Genomic DNA, 22,375 nt, shown 5'->3' with positions numbered 1-22,375 from the left:
GCTCAGCATTGGTCACAGGTTGTTGTACTCAAACAACCCAGGAAAAGGGGTTTTGTGGGGGTGGGTTAGGGGGGATGGTTAAGGGATTGACTCTGGACTAAACACATCAAAGACTGGAGAAATTCCTGAGAGCCCCATGATATGCCAGAGATGGGGGGCACCCCTCTGGGGGCCTACAGCCCTGCTCCTCAGGATCCCCAGTGCCCCCTGCGGTGGGTCTGCTGGACAATCATGTGCCCTTGCTCCTACATGTCACTGAAATGAGTGCATCGGAGCATCACCCAACATGTAGCCAGGCAGCTCCTACCCTGGGCCTGTGAGGGCACATGGATCTCAGCTGCCTCCCAGCGAGGCTGCTTGAGGAAGGGAGCGTGCAGGGAGCCACATTTCCAGTGGCAGCGGCCTGTCAACGGGCTCATGGTCTTGAACACTCCTGTGAGAAAAGAGAGGGCTCATCCTCAGTGCACACACCACGCACTAACAGGATTTAAAAATGTTTAAGTCAGCGTAAACATGCTAAAATATATATATATATACACATGTATATATATTTTATATGTATATACATATATTTTAAAAGCTCATCAACACAAGGCCTTTGAAACAAGCCCAGCAGGCATGTCCTTTCCCTTCTACTTGTGGTCAGCTGGGGAGGAATTTGTTTTCAATTTCCTAGGAATATGTAATGCAGATCAGCATATCCAAAAGACGAATCCATCTACACAACACGCAGGACACACTAACAGCGTTCTGAAAACAGGGAAGAGCATTTTTATCTGCACATTACACTTCTCTCCAGAGTGACAGCCCACTAGTCATCATGAGCTCATTAGCGGTCACGGTCGGGCTGCTGTCACCAGTCTGTGGTAAACAACAACGATGCATGCAGATTTAACATCCAAATCAAGCTTCGGGTAGAATGTTTAATACGCTTAAAAAAGAATCACTCTTGGAATTTTGACAACATTCACTAATTTTTAAAATTAGTACTTAGATTAAAAATCCAAATATTTTAAGAGGCAATTAACTATTTCAAATACAAGTTACTGTTTAGGTCAGTGATGGCTTTTAAAAAAGTTCTGTAACAGGAAATGTGTAATGGTCAGTCTGTGGTTCAAAAAATGAACTACAAAAAACAAAACAAAACAAAAAACAAAACAAAAAAAATGAGCTACAGATCTGCCAAATGGTTTTCTAGAATGACACATAAAAAATTAATAGCCAAATCTTTAGTAGCGGGAATTGGAAAGACAACAGCACTTTTACTTCTCACTTTATACCTTTCTACTATGACTTTTTAAGTATGGGAATGTATTACTTTTAAAAGAAAAGCAGCCAGAAATATCCTATGATTTAGGTTATCCCTTGTTAACTAGGACAAATGGATAAAGCTTTATTAAAAAAGGAAGTAGTAAGATAAAATAATTGCCAAGGGCTACCTCAGTCTTCATGAATTTTCAGGAAAATCTAAGAGCCACTAAAAATCCCATTTTGTAAACTCCCCTCCTCTTGCCCAAAGAACCAAACTAAAAGGGAGACACACGTCCAGGGTTTGGGGCCCTCCCGCTGTCCCCTGTGGTGCCATCTCATGGCAGGGTGGGGGGAAGACTCTCCAAAAGGATGACAGGCTTAGGACACAGACAACCCTACCTGTCAAAAGCAGGGGCATTGGCTTCTAGGCCTCTGTTGAGTCTCAGATGATGAGAGCCAACCTAAAGTAAAGAGAAAAAACACTAGTGATTCCCCTTGCTCTGTGAACCCAGGAAGTCCTTCCCCGACCCCCTCGCTGCCATCCAGGCTGCACGCAGCAGCCTCTCACCCCTCGTCTGGCTGTGCTGCAGCTGGTCCTAACTGCAGCATGGACCCGGCACTGGATGGAATCCTTCCAAAGGCAGAAGAGGAATCTCAGGATCAGCCCATGAGGCCCACGTCAGATCTGCAGACCTTTCCACAGTGCAGAGGGGAAGGTAAGCCAACCAGGAGAGAGACACCACGTCGCAGCCTCCTCTGCAAGTCTGGGGACCTCGACCACCCCTAAAATCTGAGTTATCACTACCTGCAAACTAATTTGCCTTATGATTTATAATTACCTATTTAACACTGAAAGTTTAAAAAACAAACTTAATGCGGCATGTTGTTATTGCGGCCAGCTTGAAAAGGCTCTCTCTGAACAAACCTGTGAACACAGTATTGCCTTATAGTCTGATGAATAAAATAGGAATTCATAAACCTATACAGATGGCCGAGTGGATGAGTGGACAGATGAGCAGAGAGGTGGGCAGGTGGATGGGGGAGGAGAGAGGGCTCTTCCTTAGAATACCAACTGATAAATGTGGAGAGAGTGGTGGGAAAAATCACCATTTTACAACCATCACAGCAAAGAATGGTTCAGCAAAAATCACTTGTTAATAGTAAATGTTAGAGAGTTTGATGAGGAACAGGACACTAGCATGGTCTGAGTCTGCTCATAGATGCTTATTATTTGAAAAGGAAGACCTATTCACGATGAGTGAAGAAATGGAGTAGCATTGTGCCCGAGCGATGGAAATCAACCTCACTGATGAGGGGGCACATGGACACCGTGGGCTTCCAGTTGGGACGCTCTGACAAGGATGTGGTGGTGTCAGGGATCCACATCCTGAACCTGATCATAATGAAACACCTGGAAACCCCCACATGGCACCTTCAATTTAAAGAAAGTCTGCCTTCTCCAAAAATGTCAATGTCCAAGGGACAGGGGCAGAGGAACTGTTCCAGATCAAAGGAGACTAGACACATGACAATGAAATGCAGGACAGGGTCCTGGCCTGGACCCCTGACTGAAGGCATAAAGACACCATGGTGGACACTATGGGGACAGTTGATAAAACTGAAATGTGGCCTGCAGGTCAGTTTAGAGCACTGTATCACTGTTACACCTGCTGAACGTGTACCCATCCTGTGCTGATGCACGAGAACAGGTTTGCTTTCAGGAAGAACGTGCTGACGTATTAAGTTAAGGAGATGTGATGTATGCAACCTACGATCCGGTGGTTTGGCAAATAGCAGATGGCAGGTGTGTAGTCAGCAAGAGGTTAATTAACATTGAGTGAATCTGGGGACAGGACACATGGGAGCTCTCTCTACTGTTCCTACAACGTTTCTGTAGGTCTGGAATTATGATAGAAAGTTTTTTGGAGTATAATGTTCAGCTTTGCTGGTTATTGAGTATAATGGTGGTGTCATTAGACTCGTCCGCACCATCAGACGCTCACTGTTGAGTATGGACCAAGTGCTATTTCTAAGTCTCCCCACCACAGGTAATACATCTGTTCATCTTCATATATGAGGGAAGAGCCACTCTAGACCACTGGCTTCTCAGTAACAGATTTAGAAATCACTAGGATTAGGCATGTCTGTTGAAATGATTCTACAAATAAAGCCCCAAGTCCCTTTTGGTCCTAAGAAACCTTGGGCGTTCTTAGGAGAGCCTCAACCAATCGCTTTCATTTTGCTGCTGTGTTTATTCTGTGCTCCTTTTCCCAGCAGCATCAATACCTGGCTGAGGAAATGTGATCCTTAATTCCTAAAACGTGCACTATTTTAGGTGCTCTAAGAAGACTGCTCTATTCTGCACCCCAACGCCAGTCAGCTCCTGTCTTCTGGTTCTAGAAGGCAGGTGCTGGTGGAAAGCGAGCCCATGTTCCTCTGAGCCCCCGTTGGTGAGATCCCTGGGGGCTGAAGCCCAAGAGAAGGGGCTGCTTGCTGTGTGTGAGTTTGTCCATCGGGGCAAGAAATCTTCACTGGATAAACTGCAGCTGTTTTCAGAATCCTTCCCAAGGGAAGGCAGTAAGGGGAGAGCAGAAGAACAATGGTTCAGGGCTCAGGAGCCTGGTGTTTAGTTGTGACAGGTTCTGTTACAGGACATGTCTGCCTCTCCCCAAATCATAACCCAAAGGTTCTTCTATAAACAGGAAGAAGTTGCAGGCACAGATGACTAGATGCTGTGATTTCATTGGGATAGCATGTGACCCTGGGTATCAGGTGTTTTATAAGCTACCTGGTGCAGCTGTTTTGGGGTGCTCCCTCCCTTTAGCAGCTCCTGGAGTAAAACATGAAGTCTCTAGTGTAACGAATGAGGCCCGTCTTGATCTGGCCCTTGCCGGCCTTTCTGGTCTGATGTGTGGCCATGGCCCCCATGCCTCGAGGTGTGAGCAGCAAGCCTTGCAGCTCCCTGAACATGCTGTGATTGCAGAGACCACCACACCTGCCTGTGTGGTCCCCTCTGCAGGGTTGTCTTCCTCATCTGGGCAATGCGGCCCCCATCCCACCCGAGTTGGTTCAGACACCCACCCCCCCTCAGTTGCTTCAGGGATCTCGGCCTCCTCTTTCATAGGTGCTTCTCACACCACACCTCCTCCTTGAGGCCGGGGGTAGGACCTAAAGTGCCCCCAGGTGCCCACAGATACTCAGTGAGTGTCTGTGGGATGAACAAATGGCTTGCTCTGAGGGTGGGGTGATACGACACCTGGGAGCCTGGTCCTTGTGTCCTCTTGATAGAGAGATAATGTGGGCACAGTCCCCACTTCGCACATGGGAGGTAGGGGGAAGCCCTTACTCTGCTCTCCAGGTGCAAAGAGCCATGCTCTCCCAACACAACCTCGACGTGATCATTCACTTTACTAACATTAACAGCTACCACTTGTGTGCTCTCTGGGTTCTGGATACTGTGCTGAATTCTACTATGTGCTGTGACAGCTAATCCTCTCCGTAAGCCCAGGAGGTCTATTGTCACCCCCACTTACAGAAGAGTAAACTAAGGCTCAGCAAAGATGGGAATGTCTCAGGGTTCTTTTTTCTCTTTGAGATAAGAATCTTTTTCTAAGATAAGAACTTGTTGAAAGACTATGGTCCCTATTTCGGGAGCCAGAACTTGAACTGGGACCAGATCTTATAACTGCAAAGTTTACGCTCTGAACCATAGGATAAGCTACTTTGCGACCTTGGTTCTTTTGGTGATGGTTGCCTGTAAACACAGGAGCTGCGTGCGAGCACCAAAGAGTTGGGGCCCCATAGTGCGTGTGCAACTCTATCCTGAATTCAGTTCGTTTGCAATAAAAGTATCTTTCCCTCACCCCAACGTCTTATTTTTGAAACTGTTGTGCTACAAGCCATCTCACATCCTTTAGGGGACAAAAAAGAAAAGTACAGCCACACAAATGAGCACATACAGTGCCATGTACCCAAGAGTCTAGTAAACAGGGTGTGACAGGGCGGAGGCGAACGTAGGCAAGGTGGGAACAGCAGAGGAGACGAATCTACTTTGCATCCTCCTCCAGCTGCTGATGTCATATGAAGCTTCAAAACAGAGACCCAATTCATTTTTGCAAGACATGTCCCTATGCGTATGTTACAGGGGAGGAAGATTCTGAAGTGACAGGGGAGCAAAATCTTCAGCAGACTAAGAGTACATAAAAAATATACCCCCTAACCATACCAGGAGAACAATTAGCTTTAAGGGTAAAATTCCAGGGTGGCTATTTATAAACCACAAGCCTATTTACATGGTAAAGATGAAATTGCTAAAGGTACATGGTTGCTAGGAATGGCATCAGGATCCGGGCATTTGTAAGGAAGGCACCAGTTTTCACCACTGTGAAAATGTGCAAACAAATCACCACCCCAAGTCCTCTCTGCCTGACCCCACCCTGACACTCTATCCCTGGCAGGGCTCGTCAGTTCCCAGGGAGAGCCCTGGAGGTGTTGCATCACTGCAACTTAAAATGCAAGCTATCTGTCCAAAAATCTTTGCATTTTTCATCCAGCCTAAGTAAAGAAGGAGGGGAGAAAGTTCTTAATGGAGAAGAACAAGTGGAATCAATCCTCAGGCTTGCCATTGATAGATCATCACTGAAAGCTGCCCTTCTGGTCCCCTGTGAAGATGACTTAATCTCTCTTTGATGGTGGATGGTTGGAGAGGACAAACACGGGTATCAGACCCAAAGGTTAGCAAATCCTTAATAAGATTAATGAACTCAAGCATTTTGAAACTTATTTTGAAGAAACCATGGAAGCTCCGGAGAAGCACAAGTGTCATGAATCTAAAAGGCGCCAGAGCTGCCAAGAAGTGAGCCACCCAGGCCCCACTGAGACTGCCCATGTCAAGGTGAGGGACAGCTGTTCATGGCAAGGTCAGGCTGCATCAAGGGAGTCGAGTCAGGGGCCAAAATTCAAGAGGGGAATGACATATAAGTTTTGCTTTGTTTGGGGAAAAGGGAGACCAGAACCTGGAGAGTTCTAGAAATGGAATAGAAGACACCAAAGAGCTGGAAGGCCTCGGACAAGACACAATGGAGAGAGTGAGAATCTCCTCAAGAGTCTGGGGAATCAGACTCACTGTGGAGCATCCCCCACAATGCCCTGCAGACAGGCAGCATGCGAGGCAAGGAGCAGCCCACTGCTAATCGCAGCCATCCCAAGTCCTGGCCTCAGGGTCAGCGTCAGAGGTCAGTAGGATCCAGAACTGGATGCAGGGGCGAAGGGGATGAGTTTCCAAAGCTCCTTCCCGAATTCCAAGACTATCGCGACCTTACCCAATTTCTGGATTTTTTAAAACCTTCACATGAAACATAACATGGTCTCCTGCTTCCTTTTTAACCCCCACCTCATTTGAGGTTTGCTGTTTATTCTTCTAAATACAGAGCTCCAGAAGTTTCAGAAGGAAAACTGCAACTCTAAAGGAAATCCAGTTTCAAAACCCTTTTAGAATGCCCCAAATGGGCAAACCTATAGAGACCCAAAGTAGAAGAACAGTTACTTGGGCCTCAGGGAGAGCTGTGAGGGAACGGGGAGGGGTGATGGCCACGGGGATGGGGTTCTTAGATGTGGTGAGTCCTCTAAAATTATACCATGGTGATGGTCACATGACTCTGTAAATGCACTAGAAACCAGCAAATCGTATGCTTTAAATGGGTGCAGTTTATGGTATGTAAGTTGTATCACAACAAAGCCATTAAAAAAATAAAAATAAACAAAATTCTTTTGGGATGAGCTCCAGAGTCATCTTCCTCATCCTGCTCATCCTCAGGACAGCTCTCTGTGCCACCACTTCATGCCACCAGCCATCCTCATATATCTTACTTGTTCCTTTCCGATGGGAAGACTGAATGCTAAGAAAGCTTCTCCCTCCCCAGAAGTCAGACCCCACATGAGACTCTCTTGCCTCCTCCTCACTCCAAGAGCTGACGCAGTTCCTCACTGAGGCTGTCAACTGCACAGTGACAGCCACATGGACAAACTGCCTTTTCCTGACTGACACGGGGTCAAGTCAAGGGCCGGGGAAAGACCCAGTGGTGTCAAACACCCCCAAGAACCTGGCAGATGGCTCTGAGCCTCTTGAGGCACCGCTGACACCCCAACTGCTGTCACACAGAGTCCTCGGTAAGAGGAGCCGAAACACAGAGGCCCGGGCAGAGAGGTCTTCTGAGCCCACAGATGATCAACTGCTCAGGCCAGACAGGAAGATCTGGGGTCGATGCTGAGGAACCTCAGACCCGCTCGACCCATGACCTCTGGGGAAGGAACTCACGAACGAGGCAGGGCACCATTCCACTGATGACAAATGTGTTCTTGGAACGTGGCACCACACCCTGAACTCTCCCCGAGACAGAAGGCCGCATACTCTGGCACTGACCAGAGCCCTGTTTTAGACGGCAAGGTGTATTTTTAGAACGCATGGGAAAGTTCCGTGCAATTCTCACGTGGCCCCCAAACAGGCACCTCGGAACATCGGACCCGCTGCACGGCCACTGGGGCCCGGAAACCATTCAAAGCCCCGTAGGACAGTCATAGCTTTCAAAAAACACCTTTGGCCATGTTCTCAAATATACCAAACTTGGGGGGGGGGAGCAGCTAATGAAATTAATTCAACTCAATTACATTACGTGGCTCGCTTATCAGCAAAGACCTTCCTTCCCACTTGGCCTGCATCAACAGCAAGCCCAGGATCAGAAAATTGCATAGATGTATACGTTTCTGTATAAAACCCCACGCACATGCACACACAGGTGTGTATACTTTGGAGAGCTCAGCTCAGCTCCACCTGGCCTGAGGAACAAGCCTGGAAACCAAAGGAAATGCAGTTAAAAGACACTACCCAGAGTTGTTCAGAAGAGAAAGGCAGGTGACTTACTTTTTTCATCACTTACCTGAAGCCCTGGCTGCTCCCAAAACAGCGGAACGGAGCCTCTGATCTGGACAAAAGAGGACACTCCATCATCCATGTAAATCGTCTGCACCACAAGGGAACAGAAAGGGAAAGTATTCCTCAATGAGACTGAATGTTCTGGGGCCGGGTAATGGGATCCGGCCGCCTGAGACCCGACACCGGCCAGAATGAAGGGCAGACAGCGGCCTGCTGCGCGCCCACTCCCCTGGCCGGTGTGGCCTCCTGTCGCCTGACCCGCAGGCCAGCCCCGTGTGCTCACGGGCATGCTGGCGGCTGACCAGCCTCGGCCGAGTCTGGAGCGGGCCCCAGGCCTCCTCGGGATGTGCCACCACTTGCCACCAATAAACACAGCCTTACCCAGCTCCCCGGAAAGCCTGGCAATGCCTCCCCGCACCCCATTTCAGGAACAGAAGCAAATGTGCTCTGGAGTTGAACTAAGACTTTCCTTAGAGCCCGCTATTTTCACCTGGTCAACTAGGTAAGGAGCAGAGCGCCCCTGGAAAAGGATGGGTGAAATGAATAAGCTACTGCCAAAGGACTGAGGTGGCCCCGCTCATCACTGACACCGTATGGATGACACAAGTCAAGACACAAGCAACTGGTAGTTGCTCCTGGCCCATGTTCTCCAACCTGCCACGAAGTCAACACACACAGCACAGCTTCCACATGCTTCCAGGATGGGAGCACCAGCTTGGAAGCAGAGCATACTTACCCGCTGCACGCAAGGTTACTTCAGAGCGAACCAGCTCATCTGCCTGCAGATGCCCCACCCCACCCCCCAACACTGTAGTGCAAGAGAGTGTTAAGGGGACAAAAGTCCTGAGACTTTTGCAGTCCTGAGCATCACAGGGGGAGGCTGTGGCAATTATCAGATGCACTGTCCTTTATCTGAGTAATTCTACTCTGGCCTGGCAGGGCCAACCTGGGCAACGCTGCTGATCCTTTCCATTTCTTACCAGCCTGCTCCCTTACAGGGTAGCTTTCCATGCGGCTAGATCACGCTCAGATCACACATGCATTAGTAATTCTGCAGCAGAGGACCTGAGCGTCAGACCCACAGCACCCTGGGACAGCAGGAATTATGGGAGCCTGGTAGCTCTTGTAGTTGAGCTGAACTCCTCTCTGGGAAAAGCACTGGATTAGGAACTTGTCTGTTTCCAGATATGAACTACCAGCAAATTTGCTACCCCTATTTTCTACTGGAAAAAAACAAAGAAACAAAAACAGAAGAAAGCAGATTGCTTAAACCAATGGAGGCATCACTCCCTACAGCGAGATTAAGAGCATACAGGTCCAGGGGCACCTGGATGGTTCAGTTGGTTAAGTGTCTGCCTTGGCCTCGGGTCATGATCTCAAGGTCCTGGGATCAAGCCCCACATCAGGCTCCTTGCTCAGCAGGGAGCCTGCTTCTCCCTCTGCTTATGCTATCTCTCTGCCTCTGTCAATAAATAGATAAAATCTTAGAGAGAGAGAGAGAATACAGGTTCAGATTACTGAGAAAGAAACCAATTTAGCTAACATTTCTCTATAAGGACAGCCCTAACAGTGCCAGGACCTGATTTAAGCCATGAAACTATTACCCTTCACTTTAACACGTGCTAAACAAGCTATTTCCAGCATTAGATCACACTCCTCTTGAGCCGTTAACTTGGCATAGACAGAACCAGCTTGAGAAAACACCCACCCAGCCACCCACCCTCCAGACCCCACCCCAGAACAGGAAGAAATGAGGCTTCTGAAGTTCTCCTGGCATGAAGATATTCCAGTTGTGTCCCATTCACCATCAGGACCACCTTCTCCATTGCCATAGTAACAAGACAAGGCTGACCAATCACCAGTGGTGGATTTGGGGTGCTTTCCTTTCTGAGCTAAAAGAACATAGGTTTTTTTTTTTATTTAATTTACTTATGATAGTCACAGAGAGAGAGAGAGAGAGAGAGAGAGAGGCAGAGACACAGGCAGAGGGAGAAGCAGGCTCCATGCACCGGGAGCCTGACGTGGGATCTGATCCCGGGTCTCCAGGATCGCGCCCCAGGCCAAAGACAGGCGCCAAACTGCTGCGCCACCCAGGGATCCCAAGAACATAGGTTTTAGTACTGCTGACAGGCTTGATGCCTATCTCATAGATGTGATTTTCACAGAGGGCCTCTAGATCCCAGGGGGAGGAGAGGAGGGTGCAATAGGAAAGTCGGTCAGCACATGCACTCTGAGACACCTGCCAGCTCCCACATGCCCTGTAGGGTGACCCTAGACGCATTCTTTAGCCACTTCTGGCCTCAGTTTCCCTCTCTCGACAGAGTTACTGTCACCTGGTCCGAGGGAGGAGTAAATGAGTAATGAGGGAATGTGATCCAGGGCAGTGGCTCATTGCTCTGCAGGCCAGGAGAGCACCGCCCAGGAGTACAGATGAGACCCCTGCAGAAGACTGACGGACCAGGCAGGGGGCAGAGCACGGAAGGGGTGGGGTGGGGTGGTGGTGGTGAGCAGGGCTTACGCTGTGGGGAGCAGAATGAAGGCACACAAGTGGTGGTAGGGAGTCGACCATAGCTGAGCAGTGGCCAGGGCCACACCAGGGCAGGCCCAGGACACTTGGTCTTGGCAATTCTGAGTGACCCTTTGATGGAGTGGTAGGAGCAGAAACCCAACAATCCTCAAGAGAAAGGACTGATGCTCATTGCAGATGCTCCTTTATCTGAAAGGCTTTTGCTCAACTTCCATTTCCAGGTGAGATATTTGCAAACCAGTGCTCTCCAAGTTTGCTGCATTCTTTGGAGGACACACAGTCATCCCAACCTTCCTGGATTAATCAGTGGCCTTATCTTCAAAAGCCAAATATTTTTCATCTGTTTTTTTTCTTTAGTATACCAAAGGGACTTTCTTGGTTTTGTTTTTCTGCATGGTGAGTCACAGCTGCCGAGCAATCCCACCAGGTATGACTCACAGCAGAGCCGAAAGGACTCCCAGTTTCTTCCCAGGAAGACTTAGATGTGGTCCACACCTGTACGCATGCATGTGCCATACACACACCATACACACACACACACACAAAATACCACCCAAACAGGCACTCACACACCACACAAGTGCACACACCTGTGCATGCACACAATGACCTCCCGCCCCCCAGACACACACACTTATACACTACACATGCACACACATGCCTTGGAGAAGAAAGCTGGTTCATTCCTCTTAGGAAAAATGTTAAAGTAAGGCAGAGTGGGTGGTGCTGAAAGCACCTCCCTCTTCTGGCTCCCTGAACATTTAGTTTAAGAGACGCCCTGCCTCGGGGGCCAGTCTGCTCTCTGGCTAGTCCCACCATTTGCAAAGGAGCAGAGTGTGGCAACTCATCAGCCACCTTCGTGCATGTAGTGAAGGATTTCCACTCCCACGTGGCCACAGGGTTGGGTCTGAAGAGCTTCGCTTCCGTGGCAGGGGCATAGGCCAGACGTGACCTATGGGCAACCTCCAAGAGGAGCCAAGCAGACCCAGCTAAGGCTCCTTCCTGCCGCCGCTCAACACTAATTGCTGCCAAGACGCTGCCTGCCCCTCCCTGGTGAGGGGCCTGTGTTTCAAAGCCTGCCACTTTCTTTAAATGTCAGGTCACAGAGCAGGCAACAGCATGCTACCTGAAAGAACCAGCCCCATTGTGCCTACTGTATCACTCTGATTCAAAGGCCCGGAGATGCAATGTTTAATCTGCCATCACCATGAGCAAAGACACCACAACTGTGGGGAGGTGCACCGTACCCTGTAACACTGTCCTGACCCAGCCCAGACAGTCTCTGTCCCACAGATGCAAGGCAGCAGGATGTGCCTGGCTTTCCAGAACCCTATCAGATCACCGCAGGCCCTAATGGGCCAACTTCAACAGGGTTACAGCAGCTTGCCCCAATGGTACCTGTGTGCTCCCCTTCCCAAGCTGCTCCTGAGCTGAGCAGATGCCTGCAGGCTGGACAGCCTTCCCAGGCGCCAAAACCCAAAAGTCCTTTCACCAGCAGGTCGTGGTGGGGCCGGGGTTGGTGGGAGAAGGCATAGCTGTGCTTGGCAGGAACACTGGTTAAGGATATATTCCACTTAGGAAAAGATTGTGTTAAAATAAACAACTGAGAGCAACCTAAGCATTTCTATTGCTAAAAGGGCTGTAAACAAAACATTCCATGATTGCAGAGGCAGACAGCAAATGGCTCTTTTGTACAAGTGAGAGCAACACGAGTGTCTTGCTTCTCCGGGGGAGCAGCTGCTTTCCTTTGGCCATGGCTGCTCATCCTGCCTCTGAAAAGGGGATGACGCTCCTGCGGTAGACACTGCCTGGAGCTGGCTTCGGGAAGCGGCTGACCACCATCAGGGCTGTGCTGGCTCCCCAGGGGATTGTCAGGGTGTCCTGTGCAGGATGCTCTCCTAGGGAGGCATACGCGGGCACTGCTCCCATCAACAGCATCTGTGCCTTCCTCTCCCTCCCTGGCTTCCCCGCCTGGCACTGGTTGCGTCTGCCACCCTGCCTTCACTTGCTCTGTGGGCTTTCCCAGCTCTCTCTGCAGGCAGGACCCCCTGCCGCTGAGCACGACTATGGGAAGCGCGCCCAGGATCCTGAAGCTGCCTGTCCTGCTCCTGCTGCTTCCCTGACTGGGCAGGCTGACACCCAAACCCAGCCAAGGGGCTCCAAGTTGGCTCTCTTGTTGCCAACGAGAACACAGCGGGAGTGGGCTCTGGGAACTGACTCCTCCCCACCCCTGGTGGGGGCCTTCCTCGCCACCACCCCCCCTTCTGGCCCCCACACCATGGTGGTCACAGTCTGAGGGTTCCCCGAAGGCATGGATCAACCCGGGAGAGCATGCAGGGCTATTGGGAGTAGCCCCACAAAGAACTGCTTTGGGTGCAAGGCCACCATGCCCCCTCCCCGCCCCCCCACCCTGTTACATGTCCCATAAACACAAAATTGCCATGGGCTCAAGTAGCCCTGTGTTGGGTCACAGCTGCCTGCCATCTCTGGGCGGACAGCAGACAGGACACCCGGCTGCCTGCCTGCTCATCTGCTGCTTCTGGAGCAAGGTTGGGTTAAGGGTTTCATCAGGAAAACCTCTGATCCAGAGGCCAGAGAAGAAAGGGAGAGAAAACATGAACTAGGAGGACCATACAGGCTTCATGAACCAAAAAACCGCTCCCCAGGCCTCAGAAGGAAGGCAGGTAGAGGCTATTTAAGTAGAGCCAGAGGGCAGGCCAGTGGTGTCTCTAAGGCCTTGCTGGGCTGGCCACGGGGCAACAAGGTCTCTGTCCCAGAGGCCAAGCAACTGGGCACGTGGGACAAATGCCAGTCACCAAGCACACACACAGATGAAATAATCAGAGCAAAGTCCCCAGCTTCATCTGTAGAAAAATGGGAAAGGGCAGTATCAGGATTTTTCATAAAGCTAAATGTACTGCATTTAAAGCACTGTCCTTCAACACTGAATGATGTCTCTATCAGAGGGTTCAACTGTGTGCCCCAAGAAAGATATGCTGACGTCCTAATCCCCAGCACCTGGGAGTGTGACCTTATTTGGAGACAGTCACAGCAGACCCGGTTAAGATGGGACATACTGGAGAGGGTAGGTCTCCAGTCAAAGAGGAGAGGACACCTCACCTCACCACGTGAAGGTGAGGCAGAGATGGGAGGGCTGCAACAAGGTAGGGGGGGTGGCCAGAACTGGAAAGGGCAGGAAGGATCCTTCTCTAGAGGCTCAGAGGGAGCATGGTCCTGCCAACACCCAGATTTCAGACCTTCGGCCTCCAGCACCATAAGACAATAAACTCTAGTTGTTTTAAGCCCCCGTCGGTGGCACTTTGTTCTAGCAGCCTATGATTTCAGCATTAAAATGCCCAATCACCCAGGAACTACAGTGATAGGCAGGGCAGGTGCTTTTCTGATGACTTGGTAAGATACAATAGATAAAACCTCAATTTAAAAAAAAATGATTGAAACTCAAAATTCTGAGGAACACCGAACAAGAAGAGCAAATAAGGGACTATCTGCCCGAGGGCCGGATGGAGAGCGAGGCAGGGGCCAAGCTCCAGGGCTGCCGATGAAAACCTCCTCAATCTGATTCAGTTAGCAGGTTCAGGGGTCTGAGTATTTTGATTTGCACCAATATGCTTTGCACCTCTGGCCCCCAGTTCCTGGCACAAGACTCAGCCCACGGCAGGCGATAGATACACAATAAAGATCTGTTGAATGCACTGATTCAAAGGCTCAGAACACAAGGCTAAGCATTCGGATGGGCAGTGGTAATGCTGGCGGGCCATGCGAACAAAAGAAAGTACTTTTCATCGTGCGGACATGAGCAAGAAAAAAAGAAACTGTCTTCCATCTAGGGGCCACATTTTCTCTGACATTTTTCACCAGATATTATTTATATCCAGGAGTGTGGACAGAATGAATAGAAGTCCTAGGCAAGAAGCTGCCCCTGCTGCTCCTCTCAAAGCTCCTGTTTCAAAGTGCTCCCTCTCAGCATCTGACTCCAAGAGGACCTTCTCACCTTAAGCCCAAGCAGGTGGCAGCCCACACATAGAAAGCAGGTGCTCAAATCTGTGCTGAATTAAACTGGCTCAAGTCCTGGTAAAAAACACCTCTCACAGCTGCAGGAAGGAGAGGATGCAAAGCCACTTCGCCACTAAATAAACACAGGCTGTTTGCAGGCTGACACCCACAGCCACGCTGCACCTGTGCCTTTCATGGGGCTTGCCTTTCTTATAATTTATTTCACCTGTTAGTCTCCAAGGTGGCATTATCCTACAGATTTGCAACCTGGAGAGGAAAAAACCAGTGTAAGACAGCATTTCTGGAAATGAGAACAGAATTTAGGGGGGAAAAAAAATCAATGAGAGATTAAGCAGATGGTTATATTCATGGAAGCTGAAAGCAAGTACCGCCTAACACGCAGATTCTCAACTCCCAGGTGCTAGGACAGGCTTCGGTTGATTTAGAATGAAAAATTGTTTCTCCTCTCATCCTTGTTTTATTGATCTACTTTTTGTCTTAAGAAGATTTTCCAACCCTGCTGGTTCATCCATTGCCTGTGCTCTCAAACAACTGCCACCCTTTATGATCCTGGCAAAATTCCTGCTTCCATTTAGCTGTCAGTATTGCCCCAGCAAATGTGAATCAAGAAAGATACCCCATGCAAACTGAAGGCCACATTTGCAGGCAGAGCCCCAGTGATTCACTGTTTTTCCAATCAGAGGAAGGAGCCACGATCGCCAGAAACAACCTCTAATACGCCTAGGCCTCTTCTGCCCCAAACAGAAATGCACCATACACGGTGGCCGTGTCCCCTCAGAACCACAGGGTGCCACCGACCCCCGCCTGGGCACTGACCTGCTCAGTCTCCACGAAGTTGGACACGTGGCCATCGTCGTTCACGCCGCGGGTGTGGAAGCGAGCACCGGCGCGCTCGCAGCTGATGCGGGAGATGAGGCAGGCCTTGGCCTGCTTGTGCGAGGCATACACAGTGCGGATGGACACCACGCCGCAGATGACCTTCAGCAGCCAGTCGCAGCAGCTCACCTGGTGCTGCCTCAGGGGAGCGTGCAGCAGCTGGTTCCTGCAAAATAGAGCCCCACAGCGACAGGGTCACTGCACGTCCTCCAGGAACCCCTGGGCCCGAGCACGTGGAGAGGGGCAGGTGCACCCCGCCCAGGATGGGGTGAAGGCACCCCTGGTGGACTCAGGGCTCCGGGCACGGGGCCAGGGGGGTTCACACGTGCTTCTGAGACACATACACACCCCAACACACACCCGGCAAGCAGCAGTGGGGAAGGGTCCTTTCCAAAACCACTGCGGGCGTCAGAATCAGCGAATGGAAGCCCTATGAGGAGGGTGAGCCAACCACCACCTTCCAGGGAACATCGGAGGGGCCTCCCTTTAGACTCCTGGCCTTCACATCTTAAAATCAGAAATCCTATCAGTAAAAAGTTTAATCACAGGCTTTGTAATTGAATAATAAATGATAAAAATAATCATGAAATATATGCATGCTTATTTAAAGGGGTACATATCCTATGAGGTATAGCCTATCCCAAGTAGGAAGCAATCCAACATAAAAAAGGATGAGACAAAGGGCACCTGGGTGGCTCAGTCCGTTATCTGGGGGGTCCTGGGATCCAGCCTTGTGCTGGGCTCCCTGCTCAGTGGGGAATCTGCTTCTCCCTCTGTCTGCCCCTCCCCCTTGCTTGTGGACACTCTATCTCTCTCAAATAAATAAAATATTTTTCTCAAAAAGGATGAGATGAGGGATGCCTGGGTGGCTCAGTGGTTGAGTGTCTGACTTCAGCTCAGGGCATAATCCCGGGTCCAGGGATTGAGTCCCACATCAGGCTCCCTGCGAGGAGCCTGCTTTTCCCTCTGTCTCTCGTGAATAAATTCTTAAAAAAAAAAAAAAAAAAAAAAAAAGGATGAGATGAAAATAAGAGCAACAAAAGTTCCAGTCTATTGTCCCCATACCCAGTGGGTTGTTCTGAGGCTCTGGGAATCCCTGGGGTCCACGAGGAGGATAAAAGCCAGCATTTATCAAGTGTACCGAGCACCATTCTAAGTGCTTTGGGATGGATTAACTCACTTCATCCTCCAAAGGCCCTCTGCGAAAGGTATTCCCATTCAGCCATCTTAACGAAACTGAGGCACAGAGAAGTGCAGGACTTGCCCAAGGTCTCGGAGCCAGTAAGCCTCAGCGAGGAGCTGGGAGCCTGAGCTCTTCATTGGCCCTGCCAGCCGCAGGCCTGCGTCCTCTCTCAGTGAAGGTCCCACAGGTACAGCCGCACCTGTGCTGGCCACCACCTTCTCCGGCTCCCTCTCAGCTTCCCCAACACCCACTCGACCTTATTCAGTCCAAGCTGCCACTCTGGGAAGTGAGGCCTCAGAGGGGTGCCGGGACCCCTGACACTACAGGCCCAGCTCCACTCAGGAGCTCAGGGGACCCAAGCAGCAGACGCTTCCTAGGCCTCTCCAACGTGCCCAGGGAGGCAGGAACCTTCCCAGAAGGCTCTCTCCCACAGGGTATTAAGCAAATCTAGATCACAATGCCCTATTTGTTTAAAAAAGGCAGCACTGTGGCTGCCCTAGAGCCTTCCTTAGAGATAGCAGCCTTCTCTCATTTCTTCAGGAGTGCTCTGGGAGCCCTGATGTCTCAGGTGGCTTCTCCAAGCAGCAAGGCTCCCAGGGCCTCAGGCCAGCTGCCCCCACCGTGAGCATGACCACCTGTACCTGGTCACTGGGTGCTGAGAGATCCCACCGCTCCGGGAGCAGCCACGTGAGGCCCCCTCCCGAGCTCTCCTAGCCGCTGTGCTTGTCTGCCTGAAAAATGGTGATCACGGAGCCCTGCTTTACAAGAATGCATTTTCCTCTTCTGAATCACTCTCTAAAATTCAGAGGATGAACCAGCTTTAGTAACAAACTAAATCTGCATATGGTATCAAGGCAAAGCCTCTGGAATATTCCAGCCTTCCAGCCACACGGCTGAGGCCGGTCAGTCAGCAGGGGTCAGGCAAAGGAGATTTTTGCCAAACTGTCAACGCTGTATCCCTGTTTGTAGCCACACTGGCCTGACGCTCTGTAGGAGGACAGCTCTTCTCCCCAGAGGAAGAGACCCAGATCTATAAAGGAAAACCACTTTGAGTTTCCTCCCAGGCTTTCATTATACCGGGAAGCAATTATCCGTGGGGTCAATTACCAGCCTAGAAAAACAACTTCACACCACCGCGCACTCTCCCTCATTCACCAGCTGCATCCAGTGCTGACCCCATCTGACTCCATAAGTGGGCCCAGACCTGGCACACAGCACCCCAAATGGTGGGTTTAGGCGATCAAGCCCATGACCACTTGGTCGGGGCTGACTCAGCTGTGGTCAATTCCCTGGGCGCTGCCCAAACACCACGCCCTGGAGTGTGGTGTGGCCCGGAGGCCTTGGCACACCCCCCCACCCCCACCCAAGAGCTGCTGCTTCTTCTCAGCTCAAGATACGGTCTGGTGGCCACTCAGGGCTTCCCCCTTCCCAAGCCCCTCTCAGCCTCCACCCTGTGAACCTGCACCCTTACTGCTGTTCTCTGTGGGGCTCACGTCTCCAGCCACCGAACTGGCCCGAGGAGGCCCGACCGGAGCAGTCACAATGGTGCCGGGGCCATCCAGTTCCCCAGGCCCCCGCTATGGTCCTCCGATGTTGCCCAGGAATGGTACAGCTTCGGAGACCTCTCGCCTCTCCTTGCCTGACAGTCCCTGTTGGAAGTGGGCTCTGCGGCCTTCGCACAAATAGCCCTCATAACCCCCAGCCCTTGCATCTCTGAATTCAGCTGACTTCAGGAGCATCTGCACCCGCCGGTCCCTGCAAAAGGAATCAGTGATTCACAGAAGCACCATCCTCTGGACCTATTCCTCTGAGAGTGGGCCTCAAACCAGCAGGACAGGAGCCACCATCATCACCTCGCTGGAAATGGTAAGTCTGACCCCCCACCTCCCAGCCCTCGGACCTGCTGAATCAGAATCTGCATTTTAACAAGATCAGCAGGAGAGTCACAGGTGTTTTCAAGTTTAAGCACAATACTGCCCCCAAAACGCAACAAAACCAGCCGGCCCAAGAGGATTGGGGTGGGCGGTTGCCGAGGCACAGGGCAGGATATGGTGAAGCCTCTCTCTCCAAACAGAAGTCAGACAGGAGTGGGGGGCCCGAAGCATCAAGGAAAAAACATTTATCCAGTGAAGGAGCCCAATGACTTTCTGTGTTTGGGCAAGGGAAGGGAGGCAGCCTCAAATAAAGGATGTAAATAAGCCTCACTGGCCCTTAGGGCTGGAGAACCGGGGTGGCTGCGAAGAGCCAGCATTGCAATTCTAAGAACATCCAGTAGATGAGGCATATTGGAGCAATTTCTACAGCACGATTTTCATCACATTGGCTTCTGACTCACTTCTCACATGTCTCCTGGCAAATCTGAGGGGAACAGCAATTGACAACACAGACCTGGCACTGGTCTGTCTAAATCACCGCACCACCCCTCCCCACCACGACTTGCCAGGGTCGTGAGCCTCAGGGTCCAGAAAGGGCAATAGATAATCTACATATTTAATTCAGTCATCCACACCTAGCTACATCCATGAAGGAGCACTTGAATAAACCCTAAACATAACAGAAATCCAGGCACCTTTGTCTGGGCTTCAGGACATGTCTTATCACATGACCGCACATCACTTTGGCAGGCTGACTCAGTTTCCCTATTTGTTGGAGGAGCTGGTTTGGCTTGGTGATTAACAGTGTGGGATCTGGAGCCAAAATGCCTGGGTTCGAGTTCCTTCACTTGTTCAAGCCTCAGTCTCCTTATCTGTAAAATGGGCATAACAAACAGACCCTCCCTTATGGGTTACTATGAGGATTCTGAGTTATTACCTGCAGGAAACTTAGAACATGAGCACCTTATAAGCATCAGTGGTAAATGTATGTGCACCAGAGGGTAACCAGGATTGCTGAGAGGACCACAAAAGCACTGGGCACGGCCAGGTACTTAGGAAGCACCTGGCGGATGTTGGCTCTTATGCTCTCTACTTATGGGGAGTTTCTTTTCTAAATCTACAGTAGACCTATTTGAACCCCTTCCCTGGGCTCAGGAGTGGGGATGGGGCTTTCATATTTTTCTCACTGTGCTGAGAACGATTGGGCTCTCAGAGGTAGCCCAGGATCCTAGGGATGATGTAAAGCGGAGAGCAAGGACACAGGTGCCAATCAGAGCCTACCCTCCACATGACCCAAGAGGACGGAGGTGGGGGACAGGGGGCAAGAGACGACCCTGGGCCCTCACCAAAAGAAGGAGCTCCCCCATTCGTAGCTGTCATGGCCCTGCTTCTGTGCCCGGACGGTGAGGTCGAAGCTAGACCCATCATTGGGCCACGAGAAGTAGAAGACACCCGAGTTGAGGATTTTCCTCAAGGCTACGAGGCGGTCCTCCTCCTTGGCCTCCTCCTGTAGAGGGTAGAAGTCGGTGGCGGTGATCTTGTAGATTTCAGCCTCTGGAATTCTGCCCACGGATGTGCAGCCTGTCACCAGAACCAGGAAGCTCAGGGAGGCACCGCCTGGAAGGGAAACAGGAGGGCTTAGGACCACATCGGGCTGGCGGTAGAACAGGCCACAGCCGCACAGGGGACCGGTGCCCACGTTTCCACGGCAACCACATGGCTGTGTTTGCTCTCTCACACCCCAGGAATCTCTGTCACCTGAGCCTAAAGCCAGGTACCTGGTTCTCGGAAGGTGGCCTCTGACCACCACCACCACCACCTGGGAGCCCACTGGAAATGCGTATTTCTGGTCCCATCCAGACCGCTGGACCAGGAGCCAGCCACCTGGGCTTTCACAAGCACCCAGATCATTCTGCTGCCCACTAGCCAGAGGATCACTGACCTGGAACCTTGCGGGCCCCATGGCCTCTCCTTCAATCTGCTACCCCAAAGCCTCACAAGTGGGCCCTCTCCACAAATCCTCAGGCAGCACCTGGCTCAGGGCCCCCGGATGGGGTCAGTCCTCCAAGCTCAGTCACTGGAGTCGCCTCTCAAAGTTGCCTGATGGAGGACCTCCCTCTCTGCATGAGTCCTCCCACAATCCCACCTCCTCCAGGACTGAAAGGGGAACTCCCCCAGGGCCAGCCACCCGATTCCTCCCACCCCTGGTCCAGCAGCTCTCACGGGCTGTCCTCTGCGGCATCTCAAATGTGCCACATGCCCTCGCACCCCTGGGCCTTTGCCCACGATGTTGTCTCTGCCTGGGATGCCCCACCACCATCTGCCCATCAATGCCTTCCCCACTCGCCTGCCCTGCCTCCAGCCTCCAGCAGAGTCACGAGCCTGCCCGGGGTTCATCAGGACCACCGTAGCTCAGTCCCTCCTCTCCAGGAGAGTTCCTCTCCACCCTTGGGAAGCATTCCCTGTTCTCCCAAGACATTGTTATGTGCCCTCCTACATGCCAACAGCATCCCTGTTAGCTCTCACATATGCAAAGCTAACAACCTCCTTCCAATCTGTGTCCCCAGTAGATTGGGGGTTCCTTAGGGGCAGGACTCTGGTTCACTGTTAAATCCCAGCATGGCACATGTCAAACGTTTGATGAATACATCCCACATAAACCAGCAAGAGGGCAGCTCAAGCCTCCCCACTTCCTGTGAAAGGGTTACCCATACCGATGCTCACCTGATTGCCAGGAGAACGAGACACCCCTCTCCAGGGATCCCACCAAACCTTCTGTTCTGCACCCTCCACTGCACAGCAGGCCCCTGGCACACAAAGGTGCTAATAAACACATACCGGTGAGTCACGGGTATATGGCAAGGCTCTGCTCTGGGGACACCAGGGACGATGCCCCCCTCTATTTCAGGAGAGGGCCCGAGATGTAACTTGGGTGACCAATTGGCCTTCAGGGCCTGGCATGGTTCTGGTCCAGAGGAGATTCTTCTCACCCTGCTGAGGTTTAAAGGACCTGTTCCCAGCAAGATCTACTCCAAATGGTCAGAAGTCACTATCTGGAGCCATGGTGGTCAATGTTTTAGATCTCTGGACATTCTGATAAAAGACCCTTAAGGTCCACAGCTCATTGTGTGGCCTCCACTCCCTCCTCACGCTTTATAGAAAGAAGAGTGCTGCTCAGGGCCAGGCAGGACACATCTGGGTTTTTTTTTTTTTTTTTAAGATGCCTTCATCTGATAACTAGGTCACCACTCCTACCATGTTTGCTGGGGGGACCTACAGGGTGACTATGCTTGCTCATACCCACCTCCCCAGGCAGCTTATCAGGAAACTACTTTAAAGCTACATAAGGATAAGGCAGTTATGCTGTGGACAGTGATAGGTATTGGGGGCTGGATTTTGTAATGATAAGTATCATTTTTGGAAGACAGGTGAGGTTTGTGTGGGCTTGACATCCTCGAATTATAGCCTCACAAATACAATTATTCCCATAGCCTGTGCTAGAATCAATGCCCAGGCATCCCATCTGCCTCTTTTGATGTGCTCAGTGTAGGGAAAGCAGAGTTCAAGAACATTCAGAGGTGGGCAGCCCCAATGGCCTAGCGGTTTAGCGCCGCCTTCAACCTGGGGTGTGATCCTGGAGACCCGGGATCAAGTCCTATGTCAGGTTCCCTGCATGGAGCCTGCTTCTCCCTCTGCCT

General features: G+C 51.1%; 1 protein-coding gene across 2 annotated transcripts in view; it reads right to left on the bottom strand.

Moving 5' to 3' along the window:
* The window catches only part of SYNJ2 (synaptojanin 2), a 101,624-nt gene that overhangs the window by 46,934 nt on the left and 32,315 nt on the right, over nt 1-22,375 (bottom strand). For both annotated transcript variants that reach the window (XM_055310804.1, XM_055310805.1), the window contains exons 3-6: nt 20,024-20,294; nt 15,561-15,786; nt 8,187-8,270; nt 1,651-1,712 (exon numbers count right to left, since the gene is read on the bottom strand). In XM_055310804.1, coding sequence (XP_055166779.1) covers nt 1,651-1,712; nt 8,187-8,270; nt 15,561-15,786; nt 20,024-20,294 — 643 coding nt within the window. The remainder of the gene's footprint in view (nt 1-1,650; nt 1,713-8,186; nt 8,271-15,560; nt 15,787-20,023; nt 20,295-22,375) is intronic.

This window comes from Nyctereutes procyonoides, unplaced genomic scaffold (assembly GCF_905146905.1).
Source record: "Nyctereutes procyonoides isolate TBG_1078 unplaced genomic scaffold, NYPRO_anot_genome, whole genome shotgun sequence".
NCBI classification, from domain to species: Eukaryota; Metazoa; Chordata; class Mammalia; order Carnivora; family Canidae; genus Nyctereutes; species Nyctereutes procyonoides.
This window is presented reverse-complemented; position numbering and strand designations above follow the sequence as displayed.